The sequence below is a fragment of the Quercus lobata genome, chromosome 10, assembly GCF_001633185.2.
Source record: "Quercus lobata isolate SW786 chromosome 10, ValleyOak3.0 Primary Assembly, whole genome shotgun sequence".
NCBI lineage: Eukaryota > Viridiplantae > Streptophyta > Magnoliopsida > Fagales > Fagaceae > Quercus > Quercus lobata.
Genome location: NC_044913.1, coordinates 53428126 through 53444934, shown reverse-complemented (window position 1 = coordinate 53444934; position 16809 = coordinate 53428126). Strand labels below are relative to the sequence as shown.

Genomic DNA, 16809 nt, shown 5'->3' with positions numbered 1-16809 from the left:
GGGGAGAACATCTCAACAACACCGGACTTCACTGAAGAAAGTCCGTCGTTGGGTAACTGGGATAAGGCCTCAATGGTCCTCGGATCAGCTCCGAGGAGTCCCATCCCATAGGGTGCGACGCCTTAAGGCTTAAATGTTCAAGCCTAACTCCTTTTTTCTACATGAATTCCTCTAAACCATGACCGGGCATCGCCCCTTAACCAGCGGCTAGCTTTTCAAGCCCACTCTCTACAAATCATATTGTGAGGGATCTCTCATATACGAGCCCAACATCATTATTGGGCCGCAATGGAATTGTGTCCTTACAATTGGCACCGTCTGTGGGAAAGCTTGCGCGCTGGCACAGGTGGCGGTGGAATCAACTCATTGGCAAGCAGAAATTTCTGCGATCTCCTCCGTCTCCAGCGACATATAGTTGTTGCTCCGACATAAACTTCTGCTAGGGGCTACGCCTCGCAGTGCTAAGGGTGCGGGCGTCTCTAGGGGCTACCAGCCTCAGGCCAACTTTTCCCGCCCTGGTGTAGGGGCTTGTGGTCGAAAAATAAAACAAAAAAAAAAAATCTTACAAGTTTTGGACAGAACCAAGGCCTTGCATGGTCCACGGACTCAAGCCTATGGGGAAACCAAGTACATAAAACGATCACAAGTTTTGGACAGAACCAAGGCCTTGCATGGTCCACGGACTCAAGCCTATGGGGAAACCAAGTACATAAAACGATCACAAGTTTTGGACAGAACCAAGGCCTTGCATGGTCCTCGGACTCAAGCCTATGGGGAAACCAAGTACATAAAAGGATCATAAGTTTTGGACAGAACCAAGACCTTGCATGGTCCACGGACTCAAGCCTATGGGGAAACCAAGTACATAAAACGATCACAAGTTTTGGACAGAACCAAGGCCTTGCATGGTCCTCGGACTCAAGCCTATGGGGAAACCAAGTACATAAAAGGATCATAAGTTTTGGACAGAACCAAGACCTTGCATGGTCCACGGACTCAAGCCTATGGGGAAACCAAGTACATAAAACGATCACAAGTTTTGGACAGAACCAAGGCCTTGCATGGTCCTCGGACTCAAGCCTATGGGGAAACCAAGTACAAAGAAGAAACCTTACAAGTTTTGGACAGAACCAAGGCCTTGCATGGTCCTCGGACTCAAGCCTATGGGGAAACCAAGTACAAAGAAGAAACCTTACAAGTTTTGGACAGAACCAAGGCCCTGCATGATCCTCGGACTCAAGCCTATGGGGAAGCCGAGTAAAAAAAAATAAAAAAAAATAAAATTACAAGTTTTATACAAAACCAAGGCCTTGTATGGTCCTCGGACCCAAGCCAATGGGAGAAACCAACTACTCGGATAAGAAGAGGTTTGAATTCCGTAAGATAGGCTACTTGATAAAAAATGTCTGGTTACTCCATCCACGGCTTAAACACCATAAAAGGTTAAGGCCAACAAAGGTGTAAGGACGGTGGTGGGACGCCCCAGTATTCAGTAGCCTAAGAGGGCTGTTCATTTGGCGGGTGATATATCCTCAGATGGTTATTTCTCACATGGCACCAAGCCTTCGGTTCTCTCATCGGCTAGCGTGGGTAAGTATTACTTTTCGCTGGTCGGTCGTATTGTGCCAAGCACTTTTATTAAAGTTATGGAGTTATGGCAACATCTTTTTATTATTAAGTATCTTGGTCTTAGTCGTCATTAATTTAGATGCGATATTATTGAGCCGAGCAGCACTTGCAAATTTATAAAAACGAAGAGACAGAATATGCGAAATGAGATGACAACAATTTTTTATTAATACGAAAAATCATTACAACGTACAAAGAGGGGCTCAAACAAGCCTATACAAAATATGAACTACCTAAGCAACAATAACATCCGTAGTACAGATATGTAAACAGTCGGGCGTCTTTTAAACTCGTCTTCAAAAGTCTCTCCAATCTCTACCTCAATGCTGCTCATGTTATGATAAGAACCTTCTTTGGAAGAAGATGAAAGAGAAGGAAATAGTAAGGAAGAAATCAATGAAGAAGATGGAGGAGATGAATGAAGAAGATGGAGGACATGAGTAAAGAAGGAGGAGAAGAAGAGAGAAGAGATGAAAAGAAAGAAATGGAGCAAAAGAGGGAGAAGAGAAAGCACCAGAATGGATCTGGTGCTGGGAAGACTAGGAAAGGAAGGCGGAGAGGGCCACCAGTGAACGAAGAAAGGAAGAAGCAGAGACACTTAGTCCCTGCCTTGGTCCTGACTCCTAACACGCTGGGGCCATACTAGGTGAGCTCATAAGAGAGCGGTTGGTCATGATGATAGGAGTTCTCGACTCAATCACGCCGAAAGTTGAACGTGATGAGTCCCTACTTCGGATTTTGGCTGAAGGAAAGGTGAGACGAATCTTAAGTCTCCGCCACCCTTGTCCTGACCGAGCCATTTCAAACTTTATTAAAACACGGTGCTTCGAGGAGGGGCGTGGTTCCTTCATCACTCATTCTGGTAAACGTATTCTGATTGGGTGTATAACAATGGGGTTAAGTGAACGCTAAGGGAGGCTAGGGGTTTCAGATCTCAGAAGGATGGAAGGGAGTCTGCACTAAAGTGATGGCTTCCTGCTTGCCTTCTTATAGGAAGGGCAAAATGAAGGGAATTAAATTCATTCAGGTTTCCAAAAAGAATCTGAAGAATAAAGGTATGTCCGTTCCACTTCCCCACCCCATCAGATGAGCCGCCGAACGCGAATTAACCTCGTAAAGGGAAGCCATTAAAGGCGCACCTTGGATAGCCAAACGGCAGGAGTAGATTACGAGCGAATTAAAAGGAGTACCTGGTAAACCGGCGAATTTCCTGGACAGATGAAAACCGCCCACATTAATGCGGGGCTGAACTAAATAAGCCCTACTAAAGGCCCGGGTTTACCAAAACCCTCCTTTCCAACCCAGAAGTCGGATAGCAGGGTTTTGAGGGGCTATTGTGGGGCCCAATAATTTATGGGCCAGGCCCAGTTGCTCCTGGAAAATCCGAAGGCCCAATCCGAGGAGAGCTGTGGCCCAAGCTCTACAATACAGAGCACAAAACAGTTTTGGGAGGCAGCCGAGGACAGTTCAGTCCTCGGCAGATCCAGAGTTCCACCGGAATAAAGGGGTAAAACTGGTATAGGGACGAATTTGTAAGGAGATCCAAAATATCTTGAGGAAGTTATCCTTACTACCCTTCCAGATAAGACCCAGCACCTGACAGAGCCGTACTCTGCAGCCTTATCAACCATCCCCAACAATTCTAGGATTAGACTGATGGGACAAATATCAGTCTTGTAAAGATTGACCCTACACGTGGACGAAGGACAATTAACGCAGACGAGTATAAAGGAAGAAAGTAAGTAAATCTAGGGGGGAGTCCCATCCCACCTCCAAAAAAGAAAGACTACATGGGGGAGAACATCTCAACAACACCGAACTTCACTGAAGAAAGTCCGTCGTTGGGTAACCGGGATAAGGCCTCAATGGTCCTCAAATCAGCTCCGAGGAGTCCCATCCCATAGGGTGCGACGCCTTAGGGCTTAAATGTTCAAGCCCAACTCCTTTTTTCTACATGAATTCCTCTAAACCATGACCGGGCATCGCCCCTTGACCAGCTGCTAGCTTTTCAAGCCCACTCTCTACAAATCATATTGTGAGGGATCTTTCATATACGAGCCCAACATCATTATTGGGCCGCAATGGAATTGTGTCCTTACAAATATCATGTTTGAGAAAACTTTCGAGATTAAGACAATATTTTTTCAAATTATTATCATCTAGTGCTTTTTGTTTTGCAAAATTAAATAAAAAACCAAAAATATCTTCATATATTTGAAATTGTTTAAACCTACCTTCAATTGATGAAATAGCTTGATCTACTATATATAAGAAATAATTAATTCTAAAATATTCTTCAGCAGATTGTGTTATCTCATCATTGGCATTCTCATCAAATTGTTTCTTTCTATGAATTATACGTTTTTCACAAAATATAGGCTCTATTTCCATTTTGGTTGCAATCTCTTTAGATGAAATAATAGCAGATGTAAATCCATCTTCTCTATATTTTTTTTTTTTTAAAAAAAAAAAAAAGGATATGAGACCCTTTAGTTGATCTATGGCAACATCAATATGCATGTCTTTTGATTGTAAATTTTTACTAATGGAGTTAACGGCAAATAATATATCATACCAAATAGTCATGCCTAACAAGAATTCAAAACTTTCAAGCTCATATGTTGCCAAACAATCGGCTTCACTTTTTGTTTTATGATCTTCACTCATTTTTGCTAATTGTAACAAAGCATCTCTTATTTCTAAAACTTGAAATTTTATTGCTTTTACACTTTCAATTCGACTTTCTCAATGTGTTTGTGACAATGGTTTAAGAGTTAAACTTGACACATTATCTTGTAAAATTTTCCACCATTTTGTGAAAAAAGAAAACAATGTATATATACACTATACTACTCCAAAAAAAAGATATAGCTTTAGGACAAGAATTGGCCACATCACATAGCACAAGGTTAAGATTATGACAACCACATGGTGTGTAAAATGCTTTAGGGTTTATATCAATAATTCTTTCTTGTACCCCTTATTTTTTTTCCTTTCATATTAGACCCATTGTCATATCCTTGTCCACATACATCATTAATATCAAGTTCAAGACTTTTTATTACACTTATAACTTCATTAAAAAGACCTTTTCTAGAAGTATCATCTACTTTTAAAAATTCTACAAAATGCTCATCTATTTTTATTGGACTAGTTGACATATCCACACATCGTAGTACTAGAGTCCTTTGCTCTTGATGACTTACATCGGGAGTACAATAAAGTATAATTGAAAAATATTTTGCTTCCTTAATATTTTTATTAATTTCACCTTTAATTTCATTTGCTAACAATTGTATCAATTCATTTTGTATATTATGTTCAAGATAATGATTATGAATTACACCATGTTGACTATGTCGAACATGTTTTTGCATTATTGGATCAAATTCTACAATCATTTCAATTAGACTTAAAAAATTTCCATTATTTTCTTGATAGATCTTTTCATTTTTTCCTTGAAAGGCCATATTATTTTTTCCAAAATTTTTTACTATGGCAATAATTCTTAACAACACTTTTTTCTAATGATCTTTCTCTTTGTTAACTTGTTCTTGGAAATTTTTATCAATTGCTTTATTTCAATAATCTCATTTCTAAATCAATCTAAGCATTCATGTAAGTAACATGCTTTTTGCTTGTTTCATGATTTTTAATCTTATTGCTAATATTTCTCCAATCATTAGTTCCTTCATTAGTAAGTTGATTTTGTTGTTGAATTAAACAACTTGCAACAAAAACAAAATTTTTTATCCAAATCTTTCAAATACACTAGCCATTTTCTATCAAATTTCTCCCCATTTGATAACTTTTTAAAATTAAATGTAGTAGAAAAATGTCTACGATCTTTATCTATAGGAAAATTTAGATCATTGTCTCTAATTGAACCCTTTTCTACTAATAAATCTCTTAATTTTGTATTAATATTTTCCCATTGACTTGGATCATAGATATTATTAGTAAGTAGGTTAGTCATTTTTTCATTTTCTTCTAAAATTATTTTGTTTTTCATTATCAATTATTGTTACATTAGATGTTTGAACATTATTAGCATTATTTTCATTATTCTCTTTTTGTTGTATAATTTCATTATCTTCCAACTCTTTTTGATAAGTTTTTTGTTCATTTGTAATATTTTCACCCAAACTTTCTATTGTGTTTTTTTTAATACTAGTAACAAATTTATCCATAGATCCTTTTCTAAGATTCAATTTGTTTTTCAAATTCTCTTTTTTTGAAGTTTTTCATATCCGGACAAATATTTTCTAGTAAACATTTATAATGAGAAAATATTTATAGATAAATAAAACACAATTTATAATTAAAAATGATAATTTAACTAAAAATAAAATTTAAAGTATAGAATAATAGAACCTGATTATTGCAATTTTTCTAAAGTCTGACCACTTTAAAGTCTAAACCTACAAAGAAAAATTAATTTACTACATGGTTCAAAAAATTAGTGTCACTATAATACAAATGAGTTGATATGATACACATCAAATTATTAATTTGTATGACAATTTATAATAATTGATAAAGTAAGAAAACATGTTGTCCCATGACTATGGGCTGTGCAGCCTATGCAACCTGTGCAGTGTGCAGTGTTCAACTGTGTAACCTGTGCTGCTGTGCAGTGTGCCACTGTGCAGCCTGTGCTACTGTCCAGCTAGTCCTATGGCTATGTGCAAAAAACATGCTATCCTATGACTCCTATCAATCAATTATGCAGTGAAATAGACTACAAATATATATAATTTAAGTTGAATAAATAGCAGACTCCTCATCTTAATTTTTGGAAAGATAGAGAGGCGGAGAACATTACCTCTGGTATGCACATGACCCACGCTACCTCTTTTCAATTTTGAATTTATTGTGAATTAAAGGGAATCAACAAAGAAAGATTTCAAGCTAAACTGAGTTTATAGAAAAGATCAAGAATCAAGATGAAGAAAAGAAAGGTAAGAATATAGATGGAGAGGCAGAGAGATAGAGAGATGAGAGATTTTTCTTTTGTTTTTGAAATTTATAATCTCTATTTTAGCATATTTCAAGACAATTATGTTGTATTATTAATGAATTTGTTTGGAATTAATTTTGATTTTAGCATATTTCAAGAATGAGTTAATAAATTTGTCTCCTAAAATTTAATTTTGTTAGCTGAAGTTTGACTATTTTAGTTTTTTCCCTTTTTAATCTTCTACATATTAGGATACAATGGAACCTTTTTAATGCATTTTATTGACCAATAAAAGTACTTTAAAAAATTTAATTAAAATATATAGATAAATATATTATATATATAATTTTTTTTACAAATGGGGGCCTTCTTTTATTTGGGGCCTTAGGTGATTGCATTAATTGCATCACCTATTATTGTCTTTGACCACCGTTGGCCACAATTGTTCAACAACATTTGGTCATTGTTTTTACCCAAACATAAAAAATTTCCACTTCAATTTTTTTTTCTTTTGTAGATTTCATTCTTCAAGTCTGTTTTCCTATTTGAAGATCCCAAGTCACACAAGTAAACCCATCAATCATTCATTTTTAGGTTTAATTTATACAAAATTTGTAAACTCGCTCATGTGCTTCATTACAGTGTCATACTCTACTAATATTCTTCAGGCCACCAATGTAACTATCCTTTAATCATAGCATCCACTATTTGGTCATTGGGGTGCACCCTTTTGTAGGCCCTTGTAGCCATGTCCTCACTATCTGCTGTCATCTCTAGCATTTTGCATAAGTTATTCTACATTGTGGCTAGCCTATTTTACAAATAATCTAGTCACTCATGGTCACGTATTCACGAGCTTAGATTTCAATTTGAATGCATCTTTAGGTTTTATCTTGATTTTGAGAGATGATGTTGGCCATGAAATACATATTACATTTAGCATAAGTTGATATCCTTGATTTGTTAAAACCAAATAACATTATTTGTCATTGGGTTTGCATAGTGATGGCGATGTTTTTCTAGTTGTTGCGGTAGATACTAGTTGTAGGACTTTCTTTTCTTTTCTTTTTTTGTTTTTTTTTTTTTTTTTGACGTTATTTTAATGGGTTGTATTCTAAAAATAAAATCTGAAATGTTGAATATATTATAAAATGATATGCCATAATAAATAAACTGACTTTTCAAATGGTAAAATAGAATATTTTTTACAATTTTGGATGTTAATGATCTAATGGTGTGTCTCGGAGAAAGTTTGATAATGAATTTAATTAATTAGTACTTGCTTGCCAACTAGCTGTATAATGTAAATATCTCTAAAAAAAAAAAGTAGTACTTGCCCACTAGGTTAAATACTGTACCTTGGTCAATGCCAACACATGCAGTAGTCCATTTGTACCAGATAATGTCCATAAATGATCTTTAAAGAAAACCAAATTTTTCAGGGAGGCAAAATTTATGGCAATAGAGAAGCTAACACCGAGTAGTGGAAATGACAGTCCAATTGGGTGAGTTAGTATATCTTTCCGGAGGGAGCAAGAGAGTGTGGGTATAAAACTGTTGGGATAGCAGCTCTATGTAATATGTAAGTATTTCTAATTATTTCAACAACAAAAAATGGTGAAAATAAATTATAATCCTCTTTATTTTCTTTATTTATATGCCCATTGAAACTATGGGCTATACAATGAGAGATAATTCTCTTCTCAGGAGTAGGGTGCAAGTGAAACTTGATCCCAACTTTACCAACAAGGCTAGTTGGCATTAATTATTTCCTTCAAATCCATATATCAAACCTAAACAAGCATAGGTAACACAAATGGTGCTCCAAGGCACCTAGCAAGTGAGATTATCGCCTGGAGCAACACCAAGTTGGTTACAATATTGAGTATAGTACTGGACACGGGCTTGGACAGCACCGGAGTTTCCACCATTGCATTCAATGGCACCATTGATGGCTCGAATGGTTGCACCAAAACCTTGGCTCACGACTGGACGAACATTGGTCATCCAAAACCACAAGGCAGTCTTAAAAGAAACAGTCACGTCTGTAGCAACAGTTTCAGGAGAGTTTAATAAGTCGATTCCAATGCTAGTTCCAGCTGCCCCGTAATTGTAATTCCATGTTAGCTGAAGTGGTCCACGGCCAAAGTATTTTTTGTTAGGGTTGCATGGATACTGTGTGTTGGTCTCGTCACAGTAGTCTTGTGAGGCACCATTGATCTCCTCTATGTAGCAAAAATCTGCCCAAAGATAAACATTAATTTTGCATTCCCTTTCAGGTTAACTTGTGTATTTAAACTATGAATTAAATTGCTCAAAAATCTGTTACTAGAATGCACAAATCTGTATGTCTATGATCATATAGGTCTGACTATAAGGAAAAGTTGCATAGTAAAAAACGAAGTAGAAGATATAGACATGCCCTTTAATTCTTTTGTTATAACTTTATGAAAATTAGCTCTAAAATTAAAATGATATTAACCTTTAGAAGTATTATGATAAATCAAAAATTATCAATAACGATCTATATATATGAAAATATATTCAATCGTGTGTTATATATCATATATATTATATTTTTAATTAATTAATTAATTATAAAAGGTAGAGAATGATGACTTGAACGATAGTTATTCTTATAAAAGAAATCAAAAAAATACCACTCATCTACAAGGATTTTGGTGTATACCATATATTATGCAATTCAAAAATAACCAAAATGCAAAATAGTTATTATCAAACTTCTAACAAAATTATAAAAACATAACCAACAGAATATTATTGTAATTATTATTATAATAGATTAGATATAGTAATTAGTTACTTAATATGACATTAACTAAATTGGATATTGTGGGTGTTTGGTGGCATGCGTATGATATGTAACAAATTAATTAAAATATATGATAGGACAGAGGAATATCTTACGTCCAGTCTCATGAGTAACATGAGCAAAGAAAGCTGCAATTTCACGCTTAGAATCATCTGCAGAACCGAGATTTCCAAACTGATTATACGAATTGAGAGCATCAAGAAAACCTGCTCTTGTGTAGAAGTTCTTCCCTGCACAGCTTGCATCAGCCTGATTAATTATCCCATTAAAGAAATCTTGGGTCACAATATCAGCTACAGATTGACCCTTCACATATCCAGGCACAAATCCGGCTAGGATTCCGACTAGAACAAGGATTAGTAGATTCTTTTTCACACTAAGTGCAACCATCTTGGGAAGTTTTGTATGTGGATAAAGAATGAAAAAGATAATGTGTGATGAAAAACAAGATTGGGAATTTGATATTTATAGTGCAATATGTGGTGCAAAAACTCTATGGATGGAGTTCTTACTTTCAATTTGATAATGGTGATTTCAAGATGGCGTATACGGTATTGGTCTTGCTGTTCAAATTTGTCTTTGTCAACCGGACAAGTGCCGGTCATTTTTCTGTTCTTGAATAAGGTAATTGTGCATTTTTTTTCTGTTCTTGTAGAGGCTGCTTATGACTGTTATACCAAAATTCTAATTATTATCCAAGCAATATTAGACTTTAAATGTGGAAAATTTTGCAACCAAAATTTCCAAATTGCATTCTTCCAAGAGTAAAGGGTTACTGGTTCAGCTGGTTCAGCAAAAGAGTGGTAATTTACATGTTCATTTTTTAAACCAAATGCTAAACTACGGAAACAAACTACACATAATTACATGTTTTGAACAAGCTATCCTACTCCTTAAGGTGTTGAAAATTTTTCAGTATAGTACATATTTAAGGTTTTCGTCCACTCTAGTCACAAGCCCGCCAAGTTAGTTGGCCTTGCTTGTACGTAATTAATCAAGTTGCCCAAACATTCATGAACAATTAAGCAAGCCGTATAAAAAATTAAATGAGAACTATGAGACTATTTCTTTTACTAGATGAATTTATCTTCTTTTTTGAAATATACTTCCTAATGAATGATTTGTTTAGCACTAGCATTAACCTAAGTAGGCTTAAGGCTTAAGTGTATGGCAAAATCACACCACACATAGCCAGTGTACGCAGTTTTTTCTATAAATTAAACTAGATAAATCTTCCACCATAACCAAAACTAAGATTAATTATAAAATTTAATCCATGAATTAGTCATATTAGTATATTTTAGTCATATTAGTATATTACCAATATCAAGTTGTTAAAATTATAGTAGTCGATCTTTATTAAGTTGAACTGGATCAATTAATTTAACGACTTTTTCTTTGATGGTTTCTTATTGCCTTCATGCAGATAACTCCTGCAAACTTCCTTGGACCAAAATATAGTTAAATTTATCTTCTTTTTTAATATTTCTTTATTATTTTTTAATGAATGAAGTGAATGAATAATCTGTTTATCACTAGCATTAAACTAAGTATGCTTAAGGCTTAAGTGTATGGCAAAATCACACCACATTTAGCCAGTGTAAGCGGTTTTTTCTATAAATTAAACTAGATAAATCTTCCACCATGATTTGCGCTTCCAAATTAAGGAAGTGATCCGATTTCGCAAGGTCAAGCATATCTGCTTTGACTCCCAATTAGTCCAACTTTCTAGCTTTGGAGTCTTGACAACTTGCCAAACCTGAACTCTTTTCATCTAGAAAGCTATTAAACTCCTTTCAGAAAAACATCCCTGGTGGTGCACAGACTTAATAAATGCCTATAACTACCATAATTATAAATTTCATGCTTAGGATAATAATAATAATAAAACAAGAGGGAAAAATCATATTAAGTTAAATTTTTATATGCATTGCATCCATAAATTAATGTGAAACTATTTTAGAAACCACAATCCACCATGTTATTGAGTACTATTTAAGTTAGTTTATACTCATATGCATTCTTTTATAAATTATTAAACAAGACTCTAATATTTTCAATGGAGATATTTAGGATTTAAAAATCCTCCTCTACCCTTTCTTGGAGCAAACAAGTAAAGATAATAGGGGATAAATGATTTTACATGATATAAATAAAATGCAACATCAAATACACATTTAAATTCCTCAAAATTTAACAGCAACAAATGATTCCTCTCCTAATTTTTTTAATTAATTGATTTAATTCGAATTTTAAAATAATTATAAAAGTTAATTATAAATAACCACATTATAGTTAAGATTAAAAAAAGAAAGTCATCCATAGCCAATGAGTCCTAAGACTATCACCAGGATATTTTTAGTTCATCAACCTCAAATAATGCCTCGTTCAAAGGTTTTCTACAAAGTCGTGGCCTTCTTCATCCAGTAATCTGCATTCCTTTATTACTCTCACTCATCCCGAAAAAGTCATGCAACCATACCGAAGAATTTCCACATTTCAATTCCTAAAAGTCACTATTCCTGCTTCTATACCATACTGTGGCCCATATGCTACGTACCTAGCTAGATACATGCATCCTTCTTAAACTAATACCTATAAGGCTATAACTAACATTTTAGTATATAGAAAAAGAGGGACTTTTTTTTATTTTTTTTTTTTTTTTGAGTTTGTTTGGAGGTGTAATGGACCAATAATTATGTTGTTAGTTTGTTACCCCTTATGGTATATATGGGTTAAAAAATTGTAAGGTAGTTTTATGTTTTCGTTTCAATACAATTTTTAAGCCTAATGATGTGTCATAATTACTATTTTACCCCCAGAGATATGGATGGGCTAAAAATTTGTGATGTTTTTATAGTCTTTTAATTTCTTTTATGATCTGCTTGAAAAGATAGTTTTAGTGCTTCTATGTGTGTGTGTGACGAGCAAAAAGTAAATAGAGAAGTTGACAAATTTTATCTTGCTACCTTTGCTCACACAATTAATTTTTAAGAGGTGGGATGCTCAATCAACCTAAAATACCTTTAACAAGAGGGATAATTTAAGTAGAATTGATTCCAAACAAAGACAAAGTACATTTAATTTAGAACAGTCATGGAATGGTAATATTGTTGTCCTCAGGTTCAGTCTGAGATAGGGGTTATAGGTAATTTCTCCATCTAGAAAAAATCTCTCCTTCAATCCAGGGGTTTCTTGGCTTTATATAATCAGCCATAATGTATCCGAACCCTACATTTGGAGGGTTAGGATTGGATTTTCCTGATACTTGTCCCATCAGGGCCTTACTAGAAGGTTTTTACACTAAGGTATGAGCTGCGTAAAATCGTGGATACTGTTCACAAGTCATTTTCTCATTAATGCGGCCAACTAAGTGGTTCCAGTGTATTAATTGTGTAGGGGATGGTTGCTTTATCCCTCCTCTTTCCTTTCTTCTTTGTTCAATGCCAAATAACTCTTTTCACCCTCAGTCTACACCCAACTACCCAACTTCCTTTAGCTTTGGTTCTTGGCTTGCTGAGAGTAAGTTGGAGTCCTCGGATTCCTTGCCTACTGTAGTCTTTCTGCCTTTGCACAAGGTCGCTAGTATTTTTCCAAGGACATTTTGCTAAAGTTTCCCAAGGTTTGCTTCCTCGGTACTGTCCTTAATCACTTTATTTGTATTCTTGGATTCTCGTCCCCTCACAATATATATATATATATATATATATATATATATATGTTCTCTCATTTAAAATGATAAAAGAGAAGTTAGTTTTTAATTAAAACAAGTCAATGTTTTTTACTATGGACATATATTCGGTTTACTTGAATATTCTTGGACAATGTTTTTCACGTAAATAAAACTAGTTATTCTGAAATATATATATATATATATATATATATATATACTACATTTTTTAAAATTTAAACCTAGTTTATCAAAATTCATACAAAATAAATTGCACTGAATAATGTAAAAAACCTTTCTATCAACGCCTAAAGTTCTGCTTCTAAGGAACTTGTACATTTTGGATACATGCATGTATACATTTGATATGAGCACGCATATTAACCCCCGTAACTCACGCGGCGGCAAAACCTTGTATTTAGTTCCTATATATTGACATTGAAAATTACTTGTCAACGAAGTAAGTCATAAAATACAAATAAAGAAAGAATCAAAAACCCTAATCGAAGAAGACTTTAGTACATTACAAGAGATCGTTTCAAATACGCTAGGTATCGGTTCCACAATGAAGTTATGACTATACTATTATCTGTTTAGTGATAAAATCCAAAATTTCTTAATATATAAAAAGCGGCTATGCCACTATAGTGCTTCGGCACTGTGCACTTAACGTATTTTATTGTGCAGCACAGTAGCTGCAACAATGCTTTGGTTTCGTGAGTCCTTCTTCCTTCTTTCTTTTTTTTTTTTTTCAACCCTTTTATTTAAGTTTTGCACAGTAGCTACAGTGCCAAGCGGCACTATACCTATAGTAGTTGCATTTTTTAGTCTTCCTTTTGTATTTATTTTTATATATATTGTTATACTGACACAACAAATTTCACAATATTTTCACAATTATTAGGTGTCAATTTCTTATAAGTCAAAATAAAATAATAAAATATGAAACTGTGACTAACCACAACTAAAAATAAATATTTTGTGAAAATGTTATGACACTTGTTAGTACAGTATTTTTTCATGGTAGCTACAGTACCAAGTGGCATTGTAACTATAGTGCCTAATTTTTTTTTTTTTTTAAAGTAATCTGTTTTTTTTTCTTTTTAAATATTTATATAAGTTGGTATATACATTGTTGTACTGACACAACAAATTTTACAATATTTTCACAATTATTGAAGTGTCAATTTCTTACAAATTGAAATAAAATAATAAAATGAGACTATGACCAACTACAACTAAAAATAAAAAATGTTTATAATAAAAGTTCGAATGCGCGCACAGTGCCTTGGCACTATTCATCCAGTGTTTTTGCACTGTGCAGCACTGTAGCTACAATAGTGCTTTGGTTTAGTTAGTCTTTTTTTTTCAATAATCGATTTGTGGTTTTTTTTTTCTTTTAAATATTGATATAAGCTAGCATTTATATTGTTATACTGACACAACAAATTTTACAATATTTTTACAATTATTGACGTGTCAATTTTTTACAGGTCGAAATAAAATAATAAAATATGAGACTATAGCCAACCACAACTGAAAATAAATATTTTAAAAAAAATTGTTACAACACTTATTGTTATCACAATATTTTCACAATTGTTAAAACCTCAATTTCTTATATATCAAATATAAAAAATGCTAAATCCAAAACATTTTTACATTAATTTCACAACAAATCATACGTAAGCTATTATTGATAGATAGCACTGGAGCTACAGTGCTTTTGGTCTATTCAACTGGCACTGTAGCTATAATGCCTAAAGTTTTTAGTTACCAACCACAACTGAAAATAAATATTTTGAGAATAACAATAACAATGTTATCAGTTTAAAACCAATAATAACTTGTCATTTAGAATTTATTCTAAAAATGTTATGAATGTAGAATTTTTCTCAAAAGATATTGTGAAAATATTGTGATATTTTGTTGTATTCTTAAACTTCTTTTTTAATATAATCAAATTAGGTAAACCAAAATTCACGATTTCATACACAAAATTTATATTAATTTTCTCACCACTGGGGCAGCACGTGCCTCGCACGTGCAGCCAACGCTAATATATATAAAAAGCGGCTATGTCGCTACAATGCTTCAGCACTGTGCATCCATAGTGTTGGCACTGTGCAGCACTGTAGTTGCAACAGTGCTTTGGTTTCATGAGGTTTTTTTTTTTTTTTCTTCGTTCGTTTGTTCAACCCTTTTGTTCTAAAGTGTTTTTTTTTTTTCTTTCAGTAATTGGTATATATTTTTTTTCTTTTAAATATTGATGTAAGCTGACATTTATATTGTTATACTAACACAACAAATTTCACAAATTTTCACAATTATTGGCGTGTCAATATCTTACTAGTCGAAATAAAATAATAAAATATAAGACTATAGCCAACCACAACTGAAAATAAATGTTTTAAAAAAATGTTACAGCACTTATTGTAATCATAATATTTTCACAATTGTTGAAATCTCAAATTCTTATATATCAAACAAAAAAAAATGCTAAATTCACAACATTTTAATATTAATTTCACAACAAATCATAGGTAAGCTATTATTGATGGATAGCACTGGAGCTATAGTGTTTTTGGTTTATTCAACTGGCACTGCAAAGTTTTTTTTTTTTTTTTTTTCCTCCAGTAATCGGTCTGTGTTTTTGTTTTCTTTGAAATATTTATGTAAGCTGGAATATATATTGTTATACTGACACAACAAATTTCACAATATTTTCACAATTATTGACATGCCAAATTCTTACAAGTTGAAATAAAATAATAAAATATGAGATTGTGACTAACCACAACTAAAAATAAATGTTTTGAGAAAGTGTTACAACACTTATTATTATCATAATATTTTCACAATTGTTGAGATCTCAGTTTCTTATAGATCAAATAAAAAAAATTATAAGTCCACAACATTTTAACATTAATTTCTACTGTGCCTAAAGTTTTTTTTTTTTCCTCAGTAATGGGTTTGTGTTTTTTTTTTCTTTTAAATATTTATGTAAGCTGGCATATATATTGTTATACCGACACAACCAATTTCACAATATTTTTACAAATATGGAAGTATCAATTTCTTACAAGTCGAAATAAAATAACAAAATATAAGATTGTGACCAACTACAACTGAAAATAAATGTTTTGAGAATAACAATAACAATGTTATCAGTTTAAAACCAATAATAACTTGTTAGTTAGAATTTGTTCTAAAAATGTTATAAATGTAGTATTTTTCTCAAATAAAAAAATATATATCTATATATATATATCTATTTGGATCCTAAAAATGAAGATATTGTAAAAATATTGTGATATTTTGTTGTATTCTTAGACTTCTTTTTTAATATAATCTAATTGGATAAGCCAAAATTCATGGTTTCACACACAAAATCTATATTAATTTTCTCACTACTGGGACAGCACGTGCAGCCAATGCTAGTTTACAGTATAAAGACGAAAGCAAAATTCATGCAAACTATAAGGATAGATCAAACATTACTTTAGTATTTACTTTTGTAATCCTTACGTTTTAACATGGTATTAGAGTCACTTTTCTATGGTCTTCACTAGCTTTCAAGCTGCCACTACCAACTATCACTCGGTTAAATTGTTGACCACCTTTGACCATTGCCGAAAGCAATTGTCCAAAACCTTTCGGTCACTGTTTTTATCCTAACATGGAACTTTTCCACTTTTTTTTTTTTTTTTTTTGTGT

The 16809-nt window shown here is 33.2% G+C and overlaps 1 protein-coding gene across 1 annotated transcript in view; it reads right to left on the bottom strand.

Moving 5' to 3' along the window:
• LOC115963328 (endochitinase EP3-like) overlaps nucleotides 1-9855 on the bottom strand; it is a 29010-nt gene extending 19155 nt beyond the window's left edge. The window contains exons 1-2 of the mRNA XM_031082293.1: nucleotides 9518-9855; nucleotides 8423-8829 (exon numbers count right to left, since the gene is read on the bottom strand). Of these exons, the coding sequence (XP_030938153.1) occupies nucleotides 8423-8829; nucleotides 9518-9812 (702 nt within the window). The 5' untranslated portion in view covers nucleotides 9813-9855. The remainder of the gene's footprint in view (nucleotides 1-8422; nucleotides 8830-9517) is intronic.
• Nucleotides 9856-16809: the final 6954 nt, after the last annotated feature.